Genomic DNA, 22,687 nt, shown 5'->3' with positions numbered 1-22,687 from the left:
TCCTTCAAAGCTAACAAGCCCTGGTAAGCTTGAACAATACTCTTTCAACTGCAACTAGTCTTGGAATTTGAAGGGTATACTCGCGTGCAGGATATCCAGACCCCTTGACCTCCCTGGCGGAGCCCCTGTCATGAAAGGCACACCAGAGGTATTTTACATGATGGAATGGGGTCCTCCCTATTCGTCCCTATTCGTCCTAGTTGCGGGCAAGAGGAAGGTCGAAGTTACTGTTAGAAGAATGCGGGTGATCCTCCCCTTAGTTTTGCTCCTGCATCAATCCTCCCGAAGTTTCTAAAAGGTTTCCTACAACATCACTCTTCATCACATCTTGGAGGAATTATACTTGTCAAGTATAATTCCTCCAAGATCACATAATGTAGACTCAATCCGGCGAAGGCTGTCCCCTTTAATTTGGGGACAGATATAGGAACTAATTAAGACATTTAGAGCACGGGAAATGCATATAGAGGCCAGGACAGGAACCCAAATGTAAAGAAGTCAGTCCAGTTGACAGGATGGATATCGTGTAAAATTAGCTTTACTATTAGGAAATGCATTTCTGGAAACGACAGGACACGGTCTTCGGCTGAATTGAGAGGTTCGTCGGCTTCGATGGAATATGACAAAATCGAAATAACGCAAGACGATTTTTTTCAGTTTGTTTTCGGCATTAACTCTCCCATTTTCTGCTTATATCTGACACAAAATTGCAAAAGCCATCCGGCATGGATATTGATGTATATGTTGACAAGACACAGACTCTTATTGAGCTTGAAAGAGAAACCGAAAAGGAAGAAACGAGGCGAGTTTTGACCACTTCCAAAATGGCAAGATTTGTTCACGGGGTGTCCCAAAAACAAATTGAATATGTATTTTGTGTACAAATTATATAAATTATAGCAAGTTTAGCCCAACGCAGTGTTTTCTTTGAATGGTCCATTGGTACACACAAGACATCTCCGTACCATCGTCATATCTTGGACCGAAGTTCCACTTTGGAACTAAAATAGTGTCTTATAATGCTAATATGTAAAGAGCAAGCTCTAGTGAACTCACACAACTGTTTGACATGGGGAGCCCCCCAAACCCCCGTCCTTCTGACATATTTAGCCAGTACATTGGGGGATGAGTCCCCCAAACCCCCTCCCCGTTCTCTGAAAGTGACAGGTTTTAGTCAGTACATTGGGGGGGGGGAAGGCCCCCCCCAAGCCCCCCCCCCATTGGACTCTAAAAATAGAATTCCTTGGAGACGCTGAACAATAAGGCCCCATAAAGAAATAGTCCCCGCCCCGGTAGCTGTCTCATATCTGCTGACAGAAGCAGCTCTTTGTGGTGAAATAATAATTGAATTTTCCACCTGCTAGCCTAGATATTTGTGTATGTAAAAAAACTATGTTTCTTCACCAGTTAGTTAATAACGAATTTTTGTAGCTGATATATTCTTAATTTTTTAACGCGTTTTTTTGGATTCGTTTGGCGCCAAATTCAAGAATGGCAAATTTACGATCTTGACACTAGAGGCGCTGATGTCGTTCCGGAACGGTAGATGCTAAATCGGATAGCAAGGCGGTACGGGAACTCCTGCACTCTGACCACGTGACCTACATCATTACTTCACAGTTCCGGCACTGGGTCGAGTTTGGCAGTTACTAGAAATCACGTGACTGGATCTGGAATCACGTGACTGGATCTGGATTTAGTAGTGTTAAAACTGACTTTTTTTGAAGTAAAGTGCGTTAATCGAGAAGAAGAGGACGTTTGCTTTGTCTGCAATGAAATGTCACAACTGTCTCCGCCGACGTTGTCCTGTATGTCCTAGCAGACAATTTTTAAATAAATGATGTCCCACACCCGCACTTCAGTGGCGCCGGTGTGAATAAATCTACTTGTGTGAATGGTCAATGGCTCATGACGTCATGAAATAATTGCGTCACGAGGAAGGAAGCAATGGGAATCACGTCCGACGTGGTAACTGTGGGTGCGGTGCGTCGTGAATGAAGGCGCGGCCCGTATGGAATGCAACAAACTCTACCGGAACCAGAATTGTCATGGGTCTGCACAAATTTTTTCAGATTCGATGGACATGATGGATATATGAATTTTGTTTATACTTTATACATACGTAACCATTACACTCACTACGTTGTGTGAGTTATAATATAACATTATAAGACACTATTAAGTATTTTAGTATTTACTTACTGACTGTCCGGTCCCTATCTAGGCCTACTACTTCTAGGTGACCAGTTTATTTTTAAATCGTACAATTGTCATAATTTACATGTATAAATGTAACTTTCAGATCACTGCTTGAAAATGTTCCTGCCAAAGAGCTGCAGCGGAGAGGTGTGTGCCTGCTCAACTTACGACTTGGCAGCCGTCGGACTGGATTGTTTGGAAGGACCGTCTTGACCTTTGAACCTTTCTGGCAAGATAAGGAAATGCCATCACATAATATGAGTCCAGGTATTTTTCACATATTCACTTCGCCATATTATAGTCTGGATTTCAAGAATTTCAGCTAAAATTCGGTTTAAATTATTCTCTATCTGCTTGGCATACCGTATCTAAGTTAATCTTGGTCCAAATATTGACCTAGAGCTATGAGTGGAAGGGCGTATTGGTAATGAGCTGATGGCCCTTTAAAGGAATGGTCGGCTTTTTATTGCAGTATATTTGTTCTTCTTCTGGTTCATCAGTAAACTATTTTTCTGAACGTGTTTGATGCTTTTCCAATTTTGTTTCAAATCTTAGATTGTAGAAAAACGCGTTATTCGTTATTTTCAGTACGTGCAAGTCCTGGTGCGAATGACTTTCCCACCAAGTGGGTGCACGCCAGGATCCAAGTTCACCTCAACCCGCTAAGACGTAGCATCATTTCCATTTATCGGCGCAGCTGCAGCTGCGTGCCCTAACCAGGACACCTCTCTATTAGGGACAGCACTCGTCAGTCCTGAGGGTGTCCTTAATAGAGAGGTTTTACTGTACCAGTAAATTAGATACTATTTACCAAATCTGCTTCCTCTTCAGGTGACATAGTTGCCCTCAGCCCATCGCATGAGCAGATTGAGACTACTGCTACGGGAATTGTATCTCAAGTTCGTCAGAAGAGCGTTAGCATAGCATTTGATGAGTCACTCGATGCCCTCGACTTGGATGCAGATACAGAGAAATATAAATTGGTTAAACTGGCCAATGACATCACATATAAAAGATTAAGAAGGTAAGGATAGATGAGCTGTGTGACTCTTGTTATCACAGTGGTGATTCAAAATCAGGATTTCCACCAGGTGGGTAAAACTGAAAGAAAAGGGGAAAATTACATACCCAAAAATATCATAGGGTAAAGATACGTACCCAAAAAAATGCGTGAATGGCATGAAATTCCGCATTTCTGATGCATGTTTTTTGCGTCTCATACGTCGGGAAATCGCTTCTACGGACGTCTAGATTTCGGCGGCCTTAATGTTCCGTACCCTGATTTTTTTTCTTGCAGTATAACCCTAACATTATACTGGTTTCGGGCCGCAATAGACTTGCTGGAATCCTTTGTAGCTGATGAAATAGAAACCATGCGAAAACAAACCTCGGCCATTTTGAAACGACCCTTTTCACAGGCAATGTTTGTTTGCCATGGCAAAAAGTAAAAATATTCAAGCTTATTCAAGCAATTTACTTGAAATTGTCCATGTCTTCCAATGTTCATGATATTAAAAGGGGCTTTTGGTAATGATTTGATTAAAAACATGACTTTTATGTCGGGGTAAACTTACAATGCCTGTGAAAAGGTCTTTTCAAAATAGCCGAAATTTATTTTCGCTTACGGTCTATTGTGTATGAAAGGAACTGGATGGATTTACTTTAACCATTTTAAAACTTATTTGATGGCAGATTCTGGTGAATCTATTGGCCCTTAACAGGTATATCAAATCTTATTCACCATCGTGCTTGTCTCAAAGTAAAAAAAGGTTTTGAATGGGTTGGAATAGTTTGTCGACCACAGATAGGTGGCCCCAGCATTTTACCCAATATTCTCTATATTTTGTGACGGATATCTTGATATGGAATTGCATTGTAAGAGGTTGTAGCAAAATTAAAGTGAAGCCATTATATTTTTTTATATTTTTTTTCTCCAAAAAAAGCCTCCAAAAAAAAAATTGAATTTCTTTTTTTCTTAGACTGGGTATATATTTATGACCCTTCCTGAAGCATTTTCTGGCCCTCAAAATGCCCAAATCTGCTCCCTAATGCCTGGTAGCCTCCTACTTTTCAAGAGTAGCTGGTGACTGCCAGAACTTCCAGACACCCTGTTTAACCACTTGCACTCAAGTAGATTAGGATCCCGCCTTGAAGTTTGTCACAAAGTGCCATAAGTCAAAAGGTGCGACACAAGGCTATGGAAAGTTAAGCCAAAATCATGATATTTTAGTTTCTGTGGGGAGGAGGTAGGAGGTTGCAGGAGAAACTAACATATTTCATTTCTATTGGCTTCACTTAAATTTTGCTAGAGCCCCTATGTGTACTGAACACCAAGGCTGCAAGTAGTCATGCATGTCGTAGCGTTATATACAGGACTCTTATGTGTGTTTGTGACTTTGATAGCGTTTATTGACATTGGGAAATAGATTTAAAAGTTCTGTCCAGTGCCATTTTCAGTGGATATTTTTTGGGTAGTGACGGCTCTGTCGGAAGCCATTTTGGTATGAACAGTTTGAACATCCTATAAACCGTCCGCTTGGCCCTTTGATATTGTGTTTCTGATCGCTTAAGTTTTCTTTCAGGGCTCTCGGTGACCTGAAGAACTACCGCTCGGGTCCAAGTAATCATCTGGTGAATGTCCTGTTTGGTAGTTCGGAGTTAAAGCCGCCGCTGAACATAACTAATGGTGAGAACATGGAAAGAGTTAACATTTTGCACCCATTATGGTTTGCTTTGATCATCTTCTTCAACCTGCCTTAACTGTAACTTCAGTGCTGTGGTTGAGAACTGTTGAAAAACCATAGGTCTGATGCCACAATGAAATAAAGTGGTGTGTTTAGGCATTACTGGCTGTTGTTGCGTGCACGTGTGGTTGGACGCTGGTATGGCCTGACCGGTGTGCTCCATCTTTGGTCAATTAGGTTTTATTTTTGGAGGTTCTGTCTTCTTAATTCTAGCTAACAAACCTGACTACATGGTTTTAATTCAGAGTTTTTTCTCCTAGACTGGTTGCCAACAAGGGCTAAGGAGGCCAGTCTCCACCAGTGTGTGCTTTAGTAAAATGTAAACGTGTTTTGCACGAAGTTTAGTCATTAAACAATTTGTTATTTTCCGCAATGGTTCTCTTTGATGTTTGACTTTTACAGTATTGCAGCAATGGGTTGAGTTGTATAATAGATAAGAATTATCTTTTGTAAGTGAAGTTTTAAGTAGATGCAGGGGAAGGCATAGAGTGGCATCTTCTCCATGCAAAATACTTACTTGAAATGAACATTGAATAAGGATCATAGCGTGACGATTATACCCAAAAGGGTAAAGGGTCCTTTCAGAAAAAATTAATCAAAATAACATTCTGAAAGAATTTTGACCATCCCAATTCCTGTTAGTCATAATTTGCAAATCCGTTTCCCAACACTGACCCAATTTTCTTTGACGTTTTACTCTGACGTTTTTCTTTCTCTATCACGAGTCCCGAAAGGCATTATTGGAACTCAGATGTTCAAGAAGTTATCTTCCTTTGTTTCTAGATCTGGTGTTCCTAAATGAGAATTTAGATGCATCGCAAAGAGAGGCTGTGAAGTTCGCCCTGAATCAGTCGGATGTTGCTATCATCCATGGGCCACCTGGGACTGGAAAAACCACGACTGTCATCGAGATCATTCGTCAAGCCATCAGTTTGAAAATGAAGGTTAGTCTCACTAAATGCTGATAATGTGGTATTAATCAGGGCTGTAAAGAGTGGTACAATGAAAGAAACTGTTACCACCCAAGGACCACATGGCTAAGAACTAGTTTGAGTATGACAGCTGAGCTGAGGGAGATATGATTCACTTGGGACTAGGCAGCCAAGGTGGCGTAGGACGGAGAGAAGTATACAGATTCCGTTGTGGCCTTATGTCTGAACGATGAAGAGCCATAAATAAGTGACTTAAGACCAATGTAAGTACCCTGCTTGAGTACCCAGTTGGAGCAAATCTTTATGTGGTAGGGATTGCCACTTTCTCTGATGCCGTAGATTTCCTCTGTGGTCTGCGGTGCCCTCCTATGTTACATTTCAAATGCCAGTTGATTCTCTTTGAAATGTCTACTCTGAACTCAGTAGGATGGTTCCCAGCTTCCTGTTGCTCGTCTCCTTGGAGATGATGGTTGTTTAAAAGTTATGAGGCTAAAAGTTGGTGAAAAAATTATTTGATGTTATTCTTAATGTAAAAGGTTTGAGTGGGCTTGCATCCAAGTGTATTTTATGTCTCGTATGAAACATGGCATTTTTGTACGATTGGTAATTTTCAAAATTGAATTAAATTTCCAAATTCTTTAACAAATTGTGTAAGCCTTAGCCCTCTGTTGAAATGCATAATTTATGGTCATCAGCCGCCTTCCAGGAAACTCTTGTTGTCAGATGTTGTGCTGTAAAGTGCCAAATATTTGCAGCGTACAATTTTTGTTTACGAATCCAGATCATTCGCTACATATACATGTAAGTCAACAAAAATAAAACGCCCATCAAAATTAAGTGCTCTTATATACATGTTCCAGTAAATATTTTTCATTTCGCCACAACAGGTGCTGGCATGTGCTCCGTCAAATATCGCCGTCGATAATCTAGTGGAGCGACTCGGTGAGAAGGGCTCACGTATTGTTCGGCTTGGCCATCCTGCTAGGGTGCTACACAATATACAGAAGTACTCCTTGGATGCTATACTATCGTACAGTGACGAGACGAAACTAGTTGAGGACGTCAGGAGGGATATGGACCAAACTATGGTAAAATGCTACATGTATATTTCAGTGCTCGAATTTATCCTAGCGCAGAGGCATCGAAGGCAATTACCTCTGATGCTCTCCCCTGTTGCCTCGATGCCCTGCATTGTTACCTCTGATGCTCTCCTTTGTTGCCTTGATTTCCAGCATTGTTGCCTTGATGCCCTGCATTATTGACTTGATGCCCTGCATTATTGCCTTGATGCCCCGCATTGTTGGCTTGATGTCCCGCATTGTTACCTCTGATGCTCTCCTCTGTTGCCTTGATGCCCGGCATTCTTGCCTTGATGCCCGGCATTTTTCTAGTCAATCAATTGCATATTGTTTCCTCTCGAATTTCATTTTAAAAGTATACCTTTCCTCAGGATGGGCAAAAGTGCAATTAGATCATCAAGAATATTGAAACTATGCAGATTGTGACTATTTTTGGAAAATGCACCATTTCACAAAGTTAAGATAAATTCATGAAACTACATTCATGCATTCTCACAGTGAGAGGTTTACCTACATGACTAAGCCCCTCTTCTTCAGTTGCCCTCTCACTCACACTTGTCGTGAAGTTCTATTCCATGACCTAAGTGTGCTGCCATCTCTGAGAGGCACTGAGGACAGGTTGCAGGCCTTGGTTTCAATAATTTCACAAAAGCCAGTATATATATACAGGCTATGGTTGGCAACTTTTCCATCACTTTATTATATTCTTAGATTTTGAAGGAAAATATTTCAATTTTGCAGCAGATGATTTGCAATTGATAGTGTACAAGTACAATGTACTACAACAATATTTCACCAATCCCATCTGTTTTACACTTTGATCATGCCAAATTCGTTTTTCCAGGCAAAAATGAAGAAAGTTAAAGACAGAGGATCTAGGCAGTCATTACGAGAAGATATGAAACATCTCAGGAAGGAACTCCGGGAGAGAGAATCCGCTGCCACTAAAGATATTCTACGACGTGCCGATGTCGTCTTGTCAACCCTGACAAGTGCCACGCGAGATGGCCCGCTGAAATATTTAGAAGACGGACATTTTGACCTGGTTGTGATTGACGAGTGTTCACAGGCGCTGGAAGCTGCTTGCTGGATTGCTCTGCTGAATGGACCGCGGTGCATCCTAGCTGGAGACCACCAGCAGTTGCCTCCTACTATCATGTCGAAAAAGTAAGAAATTGTGAGCGCCACCTCTGTCTTATTGAGAATCAAAATGTCCTCATGCCTAAATGTCCACTGGTTGTTTAACTGGCATGATCCATGAATTGGCGCATGATCCATGAATTGGCGACAGCTCGCAAAAGTGTGATAATAGGCTAATATATCGTAGAGTCTCCAGTTCGCCAAACAAGGCAGAATCCTTGACCTGTTTGGCAAGGCTGGCTTGTCGAACTGGATTTATTTTCAGTGCTGTTGGGCAGAGGGCTCTCCCAACAAGACAAAAAAAGTCATGCTTGTTCAGCGGGCGGCTTGCCAAATATCTCCATGATCTGAAAAAAAATGCGTGAAAAATCGACAGTTTACGGTATGTGGTGTGTCTCTTCTTCTTGATATCCCCGGAAGTTTCCAGGGTATCAATAAATTCTGAAGTATCTGATCTTTCACTAGAAAACTAGCCCTATTCATTATAATTTATCAACGTGCAAACTTAAAATTTTGTTTTTTTGAACTTTTAGTGCCATGATCATTTCACAGTTTGAATAATTCTTGTGCATTTTTCAGAGCTGCGAAAGACGGCCTTGAAGTGACCTTGATGGAGCGAGTTCTGAAGCAGTCCGGTGATCAAGTGATGAGGATGCTGACCACACAGTATCGGATGAACGAGTTGATCATGCAGTGGTCGTCAGAACAGCTCTACAATGGCAAACTCGTGGCTCATGAATCCGTGGCAAAACACTTGCTCAGGTATGTAAGGCACATATTTTACCTCAGTCAATAAAGTAACTTCCATTTCCAATGAGGAACCTGCAGAACTAAAAATCCAGATGGCAGCACCAGTACTATAAGGTACACTTCCAGTGCATTTTCCATTAAAATAAAGTGTTGTTGATTTTCTCCCTATATTCATCAAATTCATCAAAATAGAATTAAGGACCAATACAACAATATTTTTGGTGCTATTTCCCCATGTAGAGTAATTAAGGGACGAAATATTCAAAAATTCAATAATCATTGACCCGGGAAATGGCTTTCTCATACAACCATGGTCCACTTGCCTGCAGGGCCCCCTATTGGCAGGTTTTGTTGTGCAGGTTCCTCATTGAAATGGAACTTGACAGATTCAGTGGAACCTCTCCGTAAAGGAGACCATTTGGACAGACAAATGCAGTACACTGTATGTGCATTTACATATTGTTCTCTGTATTCCTCAGTGACTTGCCAGAGGTTGAAGACTCCGAAGAGACAAGACTACCGTTACTGCTGATAGACACTGCTGGCTGCGACCTGCCGGAGCTCCAGCTACCTGAGCAAATCTCCAAAGCCAACGAGGGCGAGGCAGACCTTGTGGCCGTGCACGTCGAAAGTCTTATCTCCAGCGGGGTTAAACCTGAGACAATCGCCGTAATCGCGCCGTATAATCTCCAAGTTGAACTGTTGAGGATGAGACTTGCGCACAAGTACCAGAAACTCGAGATCAAGTCGGTCGATTCGTTTCAGGGGAGGGAGAAGGAGGCGGTAGTGATATCGTTGGTGAGGAGTAACGAAAAAGGTACCAACAGGACAATGTTTTTTGTTTATCTCTTACTCTTTATTCATGACAAAACTGATATTGATTGATATCCCCATGCATCTGACAATGCAGGGGCTACAAATAAACTGGGGCTACAATTACCCCATTCTACCCTATTATATATGACACTTTAAAAGTTGGCCCGGAAGTGGCGACCATACGGTTTAGACAATGGGAGACTGCTAAAATGTTGCATCTGCCTACTGGCAAAGCGAGGATGCAATCGTTCCCGATTCGACATTTTAGCAGTCTCCCATTGTCTAAACCATACCGTCACCACTTCTGGGCCAACTTCTGAAGTGTCATATATAATAGGGTAGAATGGGGTAATTGTAGCCCCTGCATTGTTAGATGCATGGGGATATCAATCAATACAATTAAACCGGGGCTACAATTACCGCATTCTAACTTACAAGTTCGTTTTTCTTTTCGAAATCATACCAATGACAATGTTTTTAAAAATCTTTTACTCTTTATTGATGACAAAACATACATATAGAGGTTTAGCAATATTTTACAAGTCGTGTTTTTAAAAAAAATCGTACCTTGACGTGCAACTCCGTGTACATTGCGCATTTGTGACGCGAAGCAGGATGGATGTCATTTCTGATTCGGACTGTAAAAATTGTTGCAGTGGATAGAGGAGGGTCGGATGAACAAAATGATACCATGGACTCGATTTCACAGAGAGTGTGAGTTACCTGTTTCTTGCACGCATTCCTTCCTTTAGAATTTATACATGTATACCTTGATTCACTTTGTCATCTTTTTTCCATCAGGTGAAGTTGGTTTCCTGGCCGAAGACCGACGTATCAATGTGGCCATCACTAGAGCTCGGCGTCACCTAGCGGTCATTTGTGATACTCAGACCGTTGGTCATCATGGATTTCTAAAGTCATTGGTCGACTATATGAGCGGGAAAGGGGAAGTAAGGTCGGCACATCAATATCAGCAAGGTAAGTTAACCCTTTAGGCTCCCCTAGCCACCTCCACCTTCCTTGAAACCGAAAGGGTTATCTGGACATTTCCCTTGATTTGATGCTGGAGTTGCTATGAAAAACACCGCTGATATATTTCTTTTAAATCCTTGGAAAAGTCGATTATCTTTTGAGTTAAGTATGTCGCCATCTCGGTTTAGACGCAACACTGTGGACTACCGGATGAGGGTAATTGCAATTACCCTTGTCAAAATGGCCGACTGGACACCGCCGCTTCGGTAAGTTTCACCCGATTTTCTCCCATTTAAAGGAAAGACAACATCGAATTCACTTACCCTCGTCTTGGACTCGAACTTTACAGGCTATTTTCTTGGCGTTGGTGAAAAATTACGCAAAGGCAACGCATTCATTATGTTAAGCACACTTTTATGCACATCCTGACTACTTTTTGGGACGTTCGAAGAACTCTAATTGGGAGAAAATCCGCGGGGTCCGGTCGGCCATTCTGACGAGGGTAATTGCAATTACCCTCGTCAGGACGTCTACAGTGTGCTTTGTAAAATGATTTTTTCTTCCTAGATCACTCGATTGGCGAGACGTCACAGCGACCTGCACATTTGACAGATCAGCTCAAACAGACAGCCAATCAGGGTGGCGCAAAGCCAAAGGTCAACAAGAAGCAAAATAAAGAAAAGGGAAAGCCAAAGTCGACAGCTACTGACCGAAGGGAAGGGCCTGCTATCAAGAGGTATTAGGCTTTTGCAGTCCTTGGAGTAGCATTTACCTGCATTTACTTCTCAGGGATTTTTACAGTTTTCAGTCTCCAGCTACTAATTGAAATACCGGTAACCCGTATCTAAAAATCATAAACACCTCAACAAAAGTAAGTCCCCCCTAAACAATTGGTCATAATTTCTAAAGTATCCACGACAATGCGATGAAAATGGCATGACATCATCACACCATCATTAGGTATTTTCGGTGAAAAGGACAAGGGCCTTCCTGTTGTTACGCATGAATGTTCGTCAATTGAATGAAAAACGTGCCGTTTCAAAAATAACAGAAGTTACTGATCCACCAATGCCTCAACACTGAAATTGACTGGCAGTGTGGGCCTTGAAATCAGTTGTGGTTAAAAATACTCTCTGAAACATGCCACAAATGTTGTTATTTTTGAAATGGCACTTTTTTCATTCAATTGAAGATCATTCATGCATAACAATAGGTATGCGCCTGTCCTTTTCACTCATTCTGCCTAATGATTGTATGATGATGTCCTGCAATTTTCATTGCATTGTCGTGGATACTTTAGAAATTATAACCAATGAGGAACCGGTGTTAAGATAAATGCCAGTGGGGGCGCCACAATCGATCGTACCTTCTGACGCCATGACGTCATTTTCTGGTCTGTTGACGTCGCATGAGGTCAATCACGGGAAACCATTACGTACATTTTTGCACAGGATTTCAACAACAGAAAACGTAGCTTTTAACTGGCATCGCGCATATTTTCCGCAAAATTATCTTAAGAAACTGATAGCTCAATAGATTTAAAACAGGAAGATGCAAACGTCGTCGAAATCGGTCGAAAATAAGCGATCGTTTTCGGGCTCAGAAATAACATGATAATGCATTGGAAATGGAGAGTTTTGGTATGATCGATTGCAGCGCCACGCGGCGGATAAATCGCGCCGGTTCCTCATTGTTTAGGTGGGACTTACTTTTGTTGAGGTATTTATTTGAAAACGGTTTTTAACATGCGATGTCGATTAAATTGTTTAGGAGGTCACACACAAAGTCAATTTTAGAACTTAGAACACAGACTATCATTACATTCATGACCATTTTGAATAAATGTGACCCGTCACAGCAAAACCAGGCGCATGCCGCTCTGAGCTTGGCAGGTTGAGACAGACTGTTTGTTCATTTCTCTGTTGTGTCTGCCTTTTGTGAAATATGAGCACATCAATTTCTTCGATTATCTCCTGGTGTCATTTAGGCTCATCTTCTGTGCGACAAGCACCTGGTTTCGCTGTGACAGGTCACAAATATGGTGAACCTCCCCTCATGGTTTTTCCTGGCTTGAATAATGCCGAAAAAAGCCAAAGTACATCCCATAGTAAAGTGGTTGAATAAATAGGCTGTGGGTAGAATGAAAAGCTGTATTTTGGGACAATATTTTGAAGCAGAGTAAAAATGCTCTTGTCATGAATTAGATGATAACATCACATAATAAAAAGAATTCCCCCAAAAATGGTTGCTCATTAACAAGATACTGCCTTTGATAACGAGAATATGATAAAAGTCAAGTTATTTTTAATAGTAAGGTAACTGCCTACAAGTAGATGAAGATGTTATTCGGTTGACTTCAGTTTTCTACAGGATTGTTCACGCCAAATTTGCACCATTCAGTGCTGTCTTCAAAGATATGACTGATGAACTAAGGTTATAGATGACAGGATCTTCTAGTTATGAATGTCAATATACCTGGTTTATGTTAAAGGAAACCTTTAGCGAATCGCTTATAAAAACGAGGAGTTTTGAACGACCTGGTTTATGTTAAAGGAAACCTTTAGCGGATCGCTTATAAAAACGAGGAGTTTTGAACGGCCCGGTTGAAACCTTTTAGGTGGCAATAAGCTCCCATTGATAAAACTTAGCAGTTTCAATTTCCCCAGGTAGTTGATTATGTGAGTTGGGAACCTGGGTAACATTGCATAATGTTGCATTGCATTACTGACTACAGTAATTAACTGCATATTAAGAGGTACCCGTAATCACCAATTTAGTTATTTTTACTACGTTCAGCTAATCTAAACAAAGATTTTGTGCCACGACTGGCTCTCTTTTATAAAGGTGCTTACTTGAAGAGATCCAGTCGTGGCACAAGTCTTTATTTAGACTAGCTGAACGTAGTAAAAATAACTAAATTGGTGATTACTTTCTATGCAGCTCATTGACTGGAGTCAGTAATGTTATGCAATGTCACCCAGATGCCTAGCTCACATAATCAACTACCTGAGGGGAGCTCAAAACTGCTAAGATTTATCAATGGAAGCTTATTCCCGCCATAGGTTTCAACCAGGCCGTTCAAAACTCCCCATTTTTATAAGGGTTTCGTTTTAGGTTTCCTTTAAGTAAGCACCTTACTATCATGATAATATAGTTTTTATTCTGCCCCCGAAATGTTGTCACAAATTTAAAAAAAAGCTTTTTTTGATTTGGCCCATGACCTAATAAAAATTGTTTTGTATGTTTTAATCGAAATTACATTTTTTCATTACAGGGAAGCTCCTGTGCCAGTAGACAATGACCAGTTATTAGAGCTACAACTTACTGTCGAGTCATTTGCTAACAATAGCCAGAGAAAGGAGCATGCATTTCCATCAGTGCTGACCTCAAGAGAAAGGAGGCTTATACATGAGGTATCAAGTTCATGACGCTCAGCTCACCTACTTGGGCTGTTTCCACTCTGTGGTCTGTCTTGTCTCTGCTTACTTTGTCTTGTCTCTCTCTGCTTTGTCCCTGCTTTACTCTCTCTTTTCTATGCCTACTCTGTTTGTATCTGTTTTGTCTCTGCTTTACTCACTTACTTTACTTCTCAAGGCTTACTTTATCTTGCCTCTGCTTTACTCTGTATTGTCTATGCTTACTCTCTTTTGCATCTACTTTACTCTGCCTTATCTCTGCTTGCTTATATCTTGTCTCTGCTTACTTTATCTTGCCTCTGCACACTTCATCTTGTCTCTGCTTACTTTATCTTGTCTCTGCTTACTTTATCTTGCCTCTGCTTACTTTATCTTGTCTCTGCTTACTTTATCTTGTCTCTGCACACTTTATCTTGTCTCTGCTTACTTTATCTTGCCTCTGCTTACTTTATCTTGTCTCTGCTGACTTTATCTTGTCTCTGCTTACTTTATCTTGCCTCTGCACACTTGATCTTGTCTCTGCTTACTTTATCTTGTCTCTGCACACTTTATCTTGTCTCTGCTTACTTTATCTTGTCTCTGCTTACTTTATCTTGTCTCTGCTTACTTTATCTTGTCTCTGCTTACTTTATCTTGCCTCTGCACACTTTATCTTGTCTCTGCTTACTTTATCTTGTCTCTGCTTACTTTATCTTGTCTCTGCTTACTTTATATTGTCTCTGCTTACTTTATCTTGTCTCTGCTTACTTTATCTTGTCTCTGCTTACTTTATCTTGTCTCTGCTTACTTTATCTTGTCTCTGCTTACTTTATCTTGTCTCTGCACACTTTCTCTTGTCTCTGCTTACTTTATCTTGTCTCTGCTTACTTTATCTTGTCTCTGCACACTTTATCTTGTCTCTGCTTACTTTATCTTGTCTCTGCTTACTTTATCTTGCCTCTGCACACTTTATCTTGTCTCTGCTTACTTTATCTTGTCTCTGCTTACTTTATCTTGTCTCTGCTTACTTTATCTTGTCTCTGCTTACTTTATCTTGCCTCTGCACACTTTATCTTGTCTCTGCTTACTTGATCTTGTCTCTGCTTACTTTATCTTGTCTCTGCTTACTTTATCTTGTCTCTGCACACTTTATCTTGTCTCTGCTTACTTTATCTTGTCTCTGCTCTACTCTGTGTTGTCTCTGCTTACTTTATCTTGTCTCTGCTTACTTTATCTTGTCTCTGCTCTACTCTGTGTTGTCTCTGCTTACTTTATCTTGTCTCTGCTCTACTCTGTGTTGTCTATGCTTACTTTATCTTGTCTCTGCTCTACACTGTGCTGTCTATGCTTACTTTATCTTGTCTCTGCTCTACTCTGTGTTGTCTCTGCTTACTTTATCTTGTCTCTGCTCTACTCTGTGTTGTCTCTGCTTACTTTATCTTGTCTCTGCTCTACTCTGTGTTGTCTATGCTTACTTTATCTTGTCTCTGCTTACTTTATCTTGTCTCTGCTCTACTCTGTGCTGTCTATGCTTACTTTATCTTGTCTCTGCTCTACTCTGTGTTGTCTATGCTTACTTTATCTTGTCTCTGCTCTACTCTGTGTTGTCTCTGCTTACTTTATCTTGTCTCTGCTCTACTCTGTGTTGTCTATGCTTACTTTATCTTGTCTCTGCTCTACACTGTGCTGTCTATGCTTACTTTATCTTGTCTCTGCTCTACTCTGTGTTGTCTCTGCTTACTTTATCTTGTCTCTGCTCTACTCTGTGTTGTCTCTGCTTACTTTATCTTGTCTCTGCTCTACTCTGTGTTGTCTATGCTTACTTTATCTTGTCTCTGCTTACTTTATCTTGTCTCTGCTCTACTCTGTGCTGTCTATGCTTACTTTATCTTGTCTCTGCTCTACTCTGTGTTGTCTATGCTTACTTTATCTTGTCTCTGCTCTACTCTGTGTTGTCTCTGCTTACTTTATCTTGTCTCTGCTTTACTCTGTGTTGTCTATGCTTACTTTATCTTGTCTCTGCTTTACTCTGTCTTGTCTATGCTTACTCTGTTTTGTCTTTGCTCTACTCTGCCTTGTCTCAGCTTACTTTATCTTGTCTAGGCTTACTTTATCTTGTCTCTGCTCTACTCTGTATTGTCTATGCTTACTTTATCTTGTTTCTGCTTTACTCTATCCTGTCTCTGCTTAATACCCTGTCTTGTCTCTGCTTCACTCTGTCTTGTCTCCGCTTACTTTATCTTGTCTCTGCTCTACTCTGCCTTGTCTCAGCTTACTTTATCTTGTCTAGGCTTACTTTATCTTGTCTCTGCTCTACTCTGTATTGTCTATGCTTACTTTATCTTGTTTCTGCTTTACTCTATCCTGTCTCTGCTTAATACCCTATCTTGTCTCTGCTTCACTCTGTCTTGTCTCCGCTTCACTCTCTGTTGTCTCTGATTTACTTTTATCTTGTCTCTGCTTTTAAATCTTGGATAATAAACACCTATACCCATCCATGTTCAGTGAACATGAAATCGGAAACAGAAGATTTCGTTTTTTCAGCCTTTCACTGAAATGAGTGACGTGCTTGAAAATGTTCTTTTGAAGATCATCATTCTTATCAGTAAATCTTGTTGCTTTAATTGCAGAGCAGTGATCAAGTGGGTTTTCAATATGACTGTGGCTATTATTACGGCAGTCTCTAATGCATTTTACATGTAAACAACTGGCTATTCTTACGGCGGTCATTTTCACTTTTGAGCCTTAATCCTACTCCAAACCTCACCTAGACCCTGTCCCTTACACCTAACACTAACCCCTCCTTAACCCTTCCCTAACACTAATCTGTGTCCCCTAATCTTCAGTTTAATCCCTAAAATCGCTGACATTTTTATTGTTACGGTCACGTAAGAATAGCCACTTTGTTTCAATATGTCCTCATTTGATTTTTTCAAATATTTGTTTTAGGTGTGCGAGCAGTTGGGTTTGATTCATGTCAGCCAAGGCGAAGGAGATAAAAGACATATTGTGATGAGAAAAAAGGAAAAGAATGATGCAAAGAAAGAACAGAGCGGTACTAGTTCAATTCACGAAACGAATAAAAATGTCCCAAAAATCTTTAATGATTTTGAACCAGCTTTAAAAATGGATCCAGAAATGGATGAAAAAAGTGAAGTTCAGATTGAAGGAAAACAGAAAAGGAAAAATAAGAAGAAAAAGAAAAAGGAACATTCTAGTGGGACGTTTTGTGATGGGGAGGTAACGGATGGTGTGAATGATAAACAGGTCGAAGGTGTAAATGAGGATGTGTTGGTACGAGTTGAGACCCCCGGAATTGTTGTTTGTGAGAAATGTGGCAAAGGTATTCCTAAAAACAATTACGACCTGCACCTCCTTCGATGTGGAACATTCAAGGAGCAGCAGGTGGAAGCGCAGGGTGTGATGGGCGCAGGTTCATACAGCCAGCGCGCAAGTGCTAATTCCGGTGTTGGGAACATCCATGTAGGTGCAAAATCAAAGAAAGGTGCTAAACCAAAAACTAAGGGCGTAAAATTGTTAGAAAATATCGACGGTGATGATTTTGATGCTCTAATAGCCGCGGCTTCGAAAGTTGACAATGTCTGTAATTTTGTGAGATGTAAAACTTCGACGACTTGTGTCGGCCAAAAATGTGATTTTTGTGCTTTGAGGTTCTGTTTGTCGCATCATATACCTGAGGTCCATGGGTGTGGTGATGAGGCCAAGTTGGCTGCTAGGCAGACTTTGATTCGGGAAGGCGTTCTGTATAGGGGTAGTGGTGTGCCGAATAAGAAGCCCAATGCTCAGAAGAAAGCTTATTTGCAGGGTAAACTCGATAAGGCAATGAATGAGAAGGCGGGGCAGAGGCAGAAAAAGAAGAAGGAAGATAAGAAATAATTTGGGACCCATGGTGGTCAGGCACGGATCCAAGGCTTGAGGGAAATCCTTGCCTGGGCACCTCTTACTTCAGGAAAGTCTTCGAAATTGAAATAAAGTGAAATAAAATCTCAAAAGACTTGACCATGAAATTATGCAAAATGAAGGCCCTGGGCCCCTCTTTTGCAGAATCTTAGATCTATCCCTGCCACCATTTGGGTGATAATTTGTTTTCCTTTATGTTTGTCCAGGCTTCAGCCACGGATCCAAGGAGGGCAATCTCAGCCCTGTCCCCCTAATTTATGAAAAAATATTCGAATCTGACCATGAAATTTCCTTCTTTGATCTGCCCCTGGAGTTAGTCCTGCCAATAAAGTCGATAATCCAGTTCACAGGAAAAAATCTGGTGATGTCTTTTAGACGTCCATGATGGCCAATTAGGTCCATTTGACATCGGTCAACTTGATGTCAATCGAACGAATTGTCAAATACTGTATTAAAACTGTGAAATTTTCACCGCTCTGAGAATTCGCAAATTTTTTCATTTTCATTTCGCAATAGACTTGCATATTTAATACTTTGCTACCAAAATTGAATGGTTTAATGCATAAGATTTGACATTTTCGCTCACTTTCTACAAGTTCGCGTTTGTTGGTGCAATTGCAAAAATAAAAGCGCTCACAGAAATTTGACGTTTTCCAGTAGTTGTTATTTTGTTGATGTTTACATTTACATCTCAACCATTTACATGTGATGTCTAATGGACATCTGTCTAACAAGATGTGTAATAGAAATCGAAAACTAGAGATTTAAAATCATGATTCCATGCAACAAAAAATGCTTGTTTGCGCTAGTACTGTAGAAGAGAAAATTTTCACAACATAGCATTTTCGCAAATGTTGAATGATGGACATATTTGCGTCAGAATATTTTCGCAAGTCAAGAATATTTTTCTCAAAAAAATTATATTGTGTACTTGACATACATGTGAGTCCATGCTGCACCGTACAATGTAGATGTATATTATCAGAATACAATGTACTCAAATCCACTGTCAACATGTCTCATTGTGTCCAGTAATTAAGCCTATATATAAAGATATATCTTCGCGAACATGACCCACTCACGAAAATATCCTGCCCCTGAAACTTTCTGTTCTACAGTAAATGCAGGTGCAAGAGTTAGTAATCACCTTGATCAGCAGTTACCAGTTTTACAAGCAGACAAGAGATATTTTTGTTGCACATTCCAGCAATTATAAGTGCAGGTTGTAGCAACTAAATCACTCATTTGCGTGTTGCTTGAAAAATAGAAGGGTGCTCGACTCATTCTTCCCTCTTGTTAGGTGATACATATACTGAATTTAAATAATGAGGTTTTGTCTAATATATAGAATTTTTAGCAATTATACTTCTGTTTTTCCAATATACTCTATCCCCATAACTGTAACACCAGTCAAAGAAAAGTCACTAGGCCCACCTTAATGGTGAATATTCATGACCCTAGCAAAAGCCTGTTATAATAGAGCAAGGCATATCAGTCATACCTGGTCAAATTGCAGACAGAACTCGAGGTCAAGGCCTGGGCTGATCCGTTTTGATTGGTAGACGGTAATAAAGGCACTGGAAAAAAAGGCACTGGAAAAAAGTTATGGAAAAAAGGCACTAGGTAAAAAAGGCACTAGAAAAAAAGGCACTGGGTAAAAAAGGCACTAGGTAAAAAAGGCACTGGAAAAAAAGGCACCAGGAAATCGCTATACTAGGTAAAAAAGGCACTGGAAAAAAAGGCACCAGGAAATCTCTAGGTTAAAAATTCATTTTGGGTGCCCCCCCCCCGTGCATTTCTATATGTGTAATGTGCTAAGTGTAATGTGCTTCCAAGTCTTTCTCACCAATAAAACTGCAATGAGACTCATCAAGAATGTTTTGCTAGATGTCAATAGCCACTCTTGTGAAACTATTGTATCTTGTAGAAATAGGTCATTGGTGAGGGAACCCTGAATTACCTAGTGCCTTTTTTTCCTAGTGCCTTTTTTTCAAGTGCCTTTTTTTCCAGTGCCTTTTTTACCTAGTGCCTTTTTTCCGTACCTTTTTTTCCAGTGCCTTTTTTCCAGTGCCTTTATTACCTACATTCGTTTTGATTACGACAGCCTTCTAACGTCTTACATGGTGAATATTATTTGACTGGTTCGGGGTGGAGTTATCTGGTGTTATAGTTCCGGAGAAAGAGTATATACCCTTATCACACACCAACTGACAATAGCAATCTTGTAAGTGTATTTGCCCTATCTTTTCACTGGGGTCCCTTCCATTGATTATCTAATGTACAGGAGGACTGAGAAATTTAGACCCCAAGCACCTTTATGTCGTGTTTCCCACTTCAAATAATTGTATGGCAGAGACATTGATACAAATACTTTTCATACCACTAATGCAACTTTTCATACCACTAATGCAAAATAACAGTTTCCATACATTAGGTGGGGTACGCAATGGGGTTCACCACATGCGGGGCGGTTTTTCTTTGCCCACGTGATGAATGGGCATTGTCCATTTGCTCCACCTCGGTCACGTCATGAATAATGCCTAAACACGATTGTCTAGTAATACAACCCATTCAATTCATTTAAAATCCCCTCGACCAATGGTAGTGGACTGCAAGTAGTGGGTGTCTCTGGTCATACGGGTCTGCGCCATGATCTGAGCCAATCAGTCCAATCCACTGGGCCTTACCTTTGTATTTGGTATGCGAGGTGTTAATCCCTTCGGGCCTCTAAAATATGGCGCCCAAAGACGGTATACGCGAGGAAGCCGAGTATATCCCCGTTTTATTTATGAATAAAGGATTTGAATTTGAATTCTGAGGAAACTGCTTCAATTCCATCTTTTACCTGTCCGGTACATTCTTCATCATTTCTGTCTGTACCTACATGTGTGAGGGAGCAATGGAACGATCACACTCTTCAGAGAAAACTGCCGCAATTCCACCATGCTGTAGCTTTAAAGGGACAATATAGGCAGCAGCTAGGCAGGCAAGATAAAGTTACACAAAGCCGCCAATAGGGGTCTCTCACATCTCACAGTAGGTCGAAAAGATTCACGCTTGTACGAGGGATATATTTAGTGCTAGTCTGACATGACCAAGGGCCCTTACTGTGTATACTAGTCACTTGAAGATGGCCAAATTAGCCCCTCTCCTCCTGCCAATAGTCACCCTTTAAGACAAGCCTAGCCATACGTTTTTCAATGTTACAATATTTACCCACACGTTTCTGGGGACAATGGAGCAATCTGACTTGTCAGAGGACACTGCCACAATTCCCTAAGCTTTATGTAAGATGAGCCTTATACCAGACCGTCTTCAACATCACAATTTACATACATGTCTCTCCCAGAGACAATGAACTATCATAGGCCTACTGTTGAGGACACTGTTACAATATTCAATTTTAGTACAGCTTTTCAGTCGAGCCTAACCATGAAATCTTCAGTATCCCAATCTTTAGACATGTTTCTGGGGACAATGGTACTGTCACACTCCTCTGTCCGTGGACACTTACAATTCCATCTCGCTGCAGCTTGATATATTTATACACCCAACCTAGAAGTCTTCAACATATCTAAACGTGTTATCGAAGACAATGAAACAATCACACTCTTCTTAGGATCCCGTTACGATTCCATTTTGCCACTGCTATTTGTGGGACCCCTGCCCGTACGGTTTCAGCACACAATCTATCAGCATGAGGACAATGGAAAAATCACACCGTTACAGTTCAATCTTGCTGCCACTTTTAGTTGGACACCCTACTCATGTGGTTTTCAATTCATCAGAATCGGGCTGTTGTGATTTAACAATATTGTTATTTGATTGATATTTCCGAGAAATCAACAAAAATATACCATATCTGATCTTTATTATGCACAATATACCCACATATTCCTGGGGACAGTAGACACACTCATCTGCATGAGCATAGCTAGCGGGGGGGGGGGGGGGGGACATTATAGAAGTCACAAAAAACGTGTTTTTGACCATGATTTTGGACGAAAAATTAAAAAAAGTGTCAGCCCCCCTCGACCAAAAAGCTGGCTACGCCCCTAGTACTAAGGATACTGCTATGATTAATTTAATCTCATCAAGTATACTTATCTGAGACGAATCTTACATGTATACGACTTTCAAATTCACTATCTACAGTCATGAATTGATGTCACCTATCAAAAACGCAGGACCACTTGGGGACAATCGGACGAATCGGTAAACCACCATACGCACTATCGCATTACTGCTAAGATGAGCCAAACCAGGGTTTTCAATGTCACAACCTATCAACACACGAAAGCAGACGAGGGGCTCAGTCATATCATTCTGAGGACACATGAATACTGCTCAAGTAAGGCGAGCCTAGCCATCCGGTCCGAAATATGAATATCAATATTCATGTCATGAGGACAATGGAACAATAACATCATCGTCCTGAGTGAAGTGGGGTGGGGTGGGGTTGCATTAATATACCACCTAGACTTGCATCTTGACGGCTTGAGGGAAGGCCGCCTCATAAACGCGACACATAAAGTATTCCAGTCAGTGCGAGGGCAACTTTCCATGGAGCAGCTGGGGGTATGGCATGAACCACAAAGGCATGAATGGATCGGATGAAGGTGTCTAGAATAATCGGACTATATTGACATAACGACAACGTGACTACCCCAATCCGGACTAATTGACAACAACACTTCATTCGATTGGCATTTATTTGCCGATGTAGCATGCAACGGGAT

At 40.8% G+C, this 22,687-nt stretch overlaps 1 protein-coding gene across 2 annotated transcripts; it reads left to right on the top strand.

The window, feature by feature from the left end:
- Positions 1 to 637: 637 nt before the first annotated feature.
- On the top strand, positions 638 to 20,736 carry LOC135493676 (DNA-binding protein SMUBP-2-like). 2 transcript variants are annotated; one of them, XM_064781172.1, is made up of 13 exons: positions 638 to 802; positions 2,303 to 2,466; positions 3,031 to 3,223; positions 4,782 to 4,885; positions 5,727 to 5,887; positions 6,763 to 6,963; positions 7,799 to 8,121; positions 8,674 to 8,856; positions 9,324 to 9,661; positions 10,462 to 10,638; positions 11,200 to 11,368; positions 13,907 to 14,045; positions 16,977 to 20,736. In XM_064781172.1, exons 1-13 carry the CDS (start codon positions 726 to 728, stop codon positions 17,922 to 17,924), a joined length of 3,177 nt encoding a protein of 1,058 aa, XP_064637242.1. In that variant the 5' UTR covers positions 638 to 725; the 3' UTR covers positions 17,925 to 20,736. The 2 variants fall into 2 exon arrangements, with proteins under 2 accessions (XP_064637242.1, XP_064637243.1); XM_064781173.1 differs by lacking the exon at positions 638 to 802 and adding an exon at positions 1,606 to 1,699.
- Positions 20,737 to 22,687: the final 1,951 nt, after the last annotated feature.

Source organism: Lineus longissimus, chromosome 9 (assembly GCF_910592395.1).
Source record: "Lineus longissimus chromosome 9, tnLinLong1.2, whole genome shotgun sequence".
Lineage (NCBI taxonomy): Eukaryota > Metazoa > Nemertea > Pilidiophora > Heteronemertea > Lineidae > Lineus > Lineus longissimus.
Note: the sequence above shows the minus strand (reverse complement) of the source record. Positions and strands in the feature narration are given on the sequence as shown.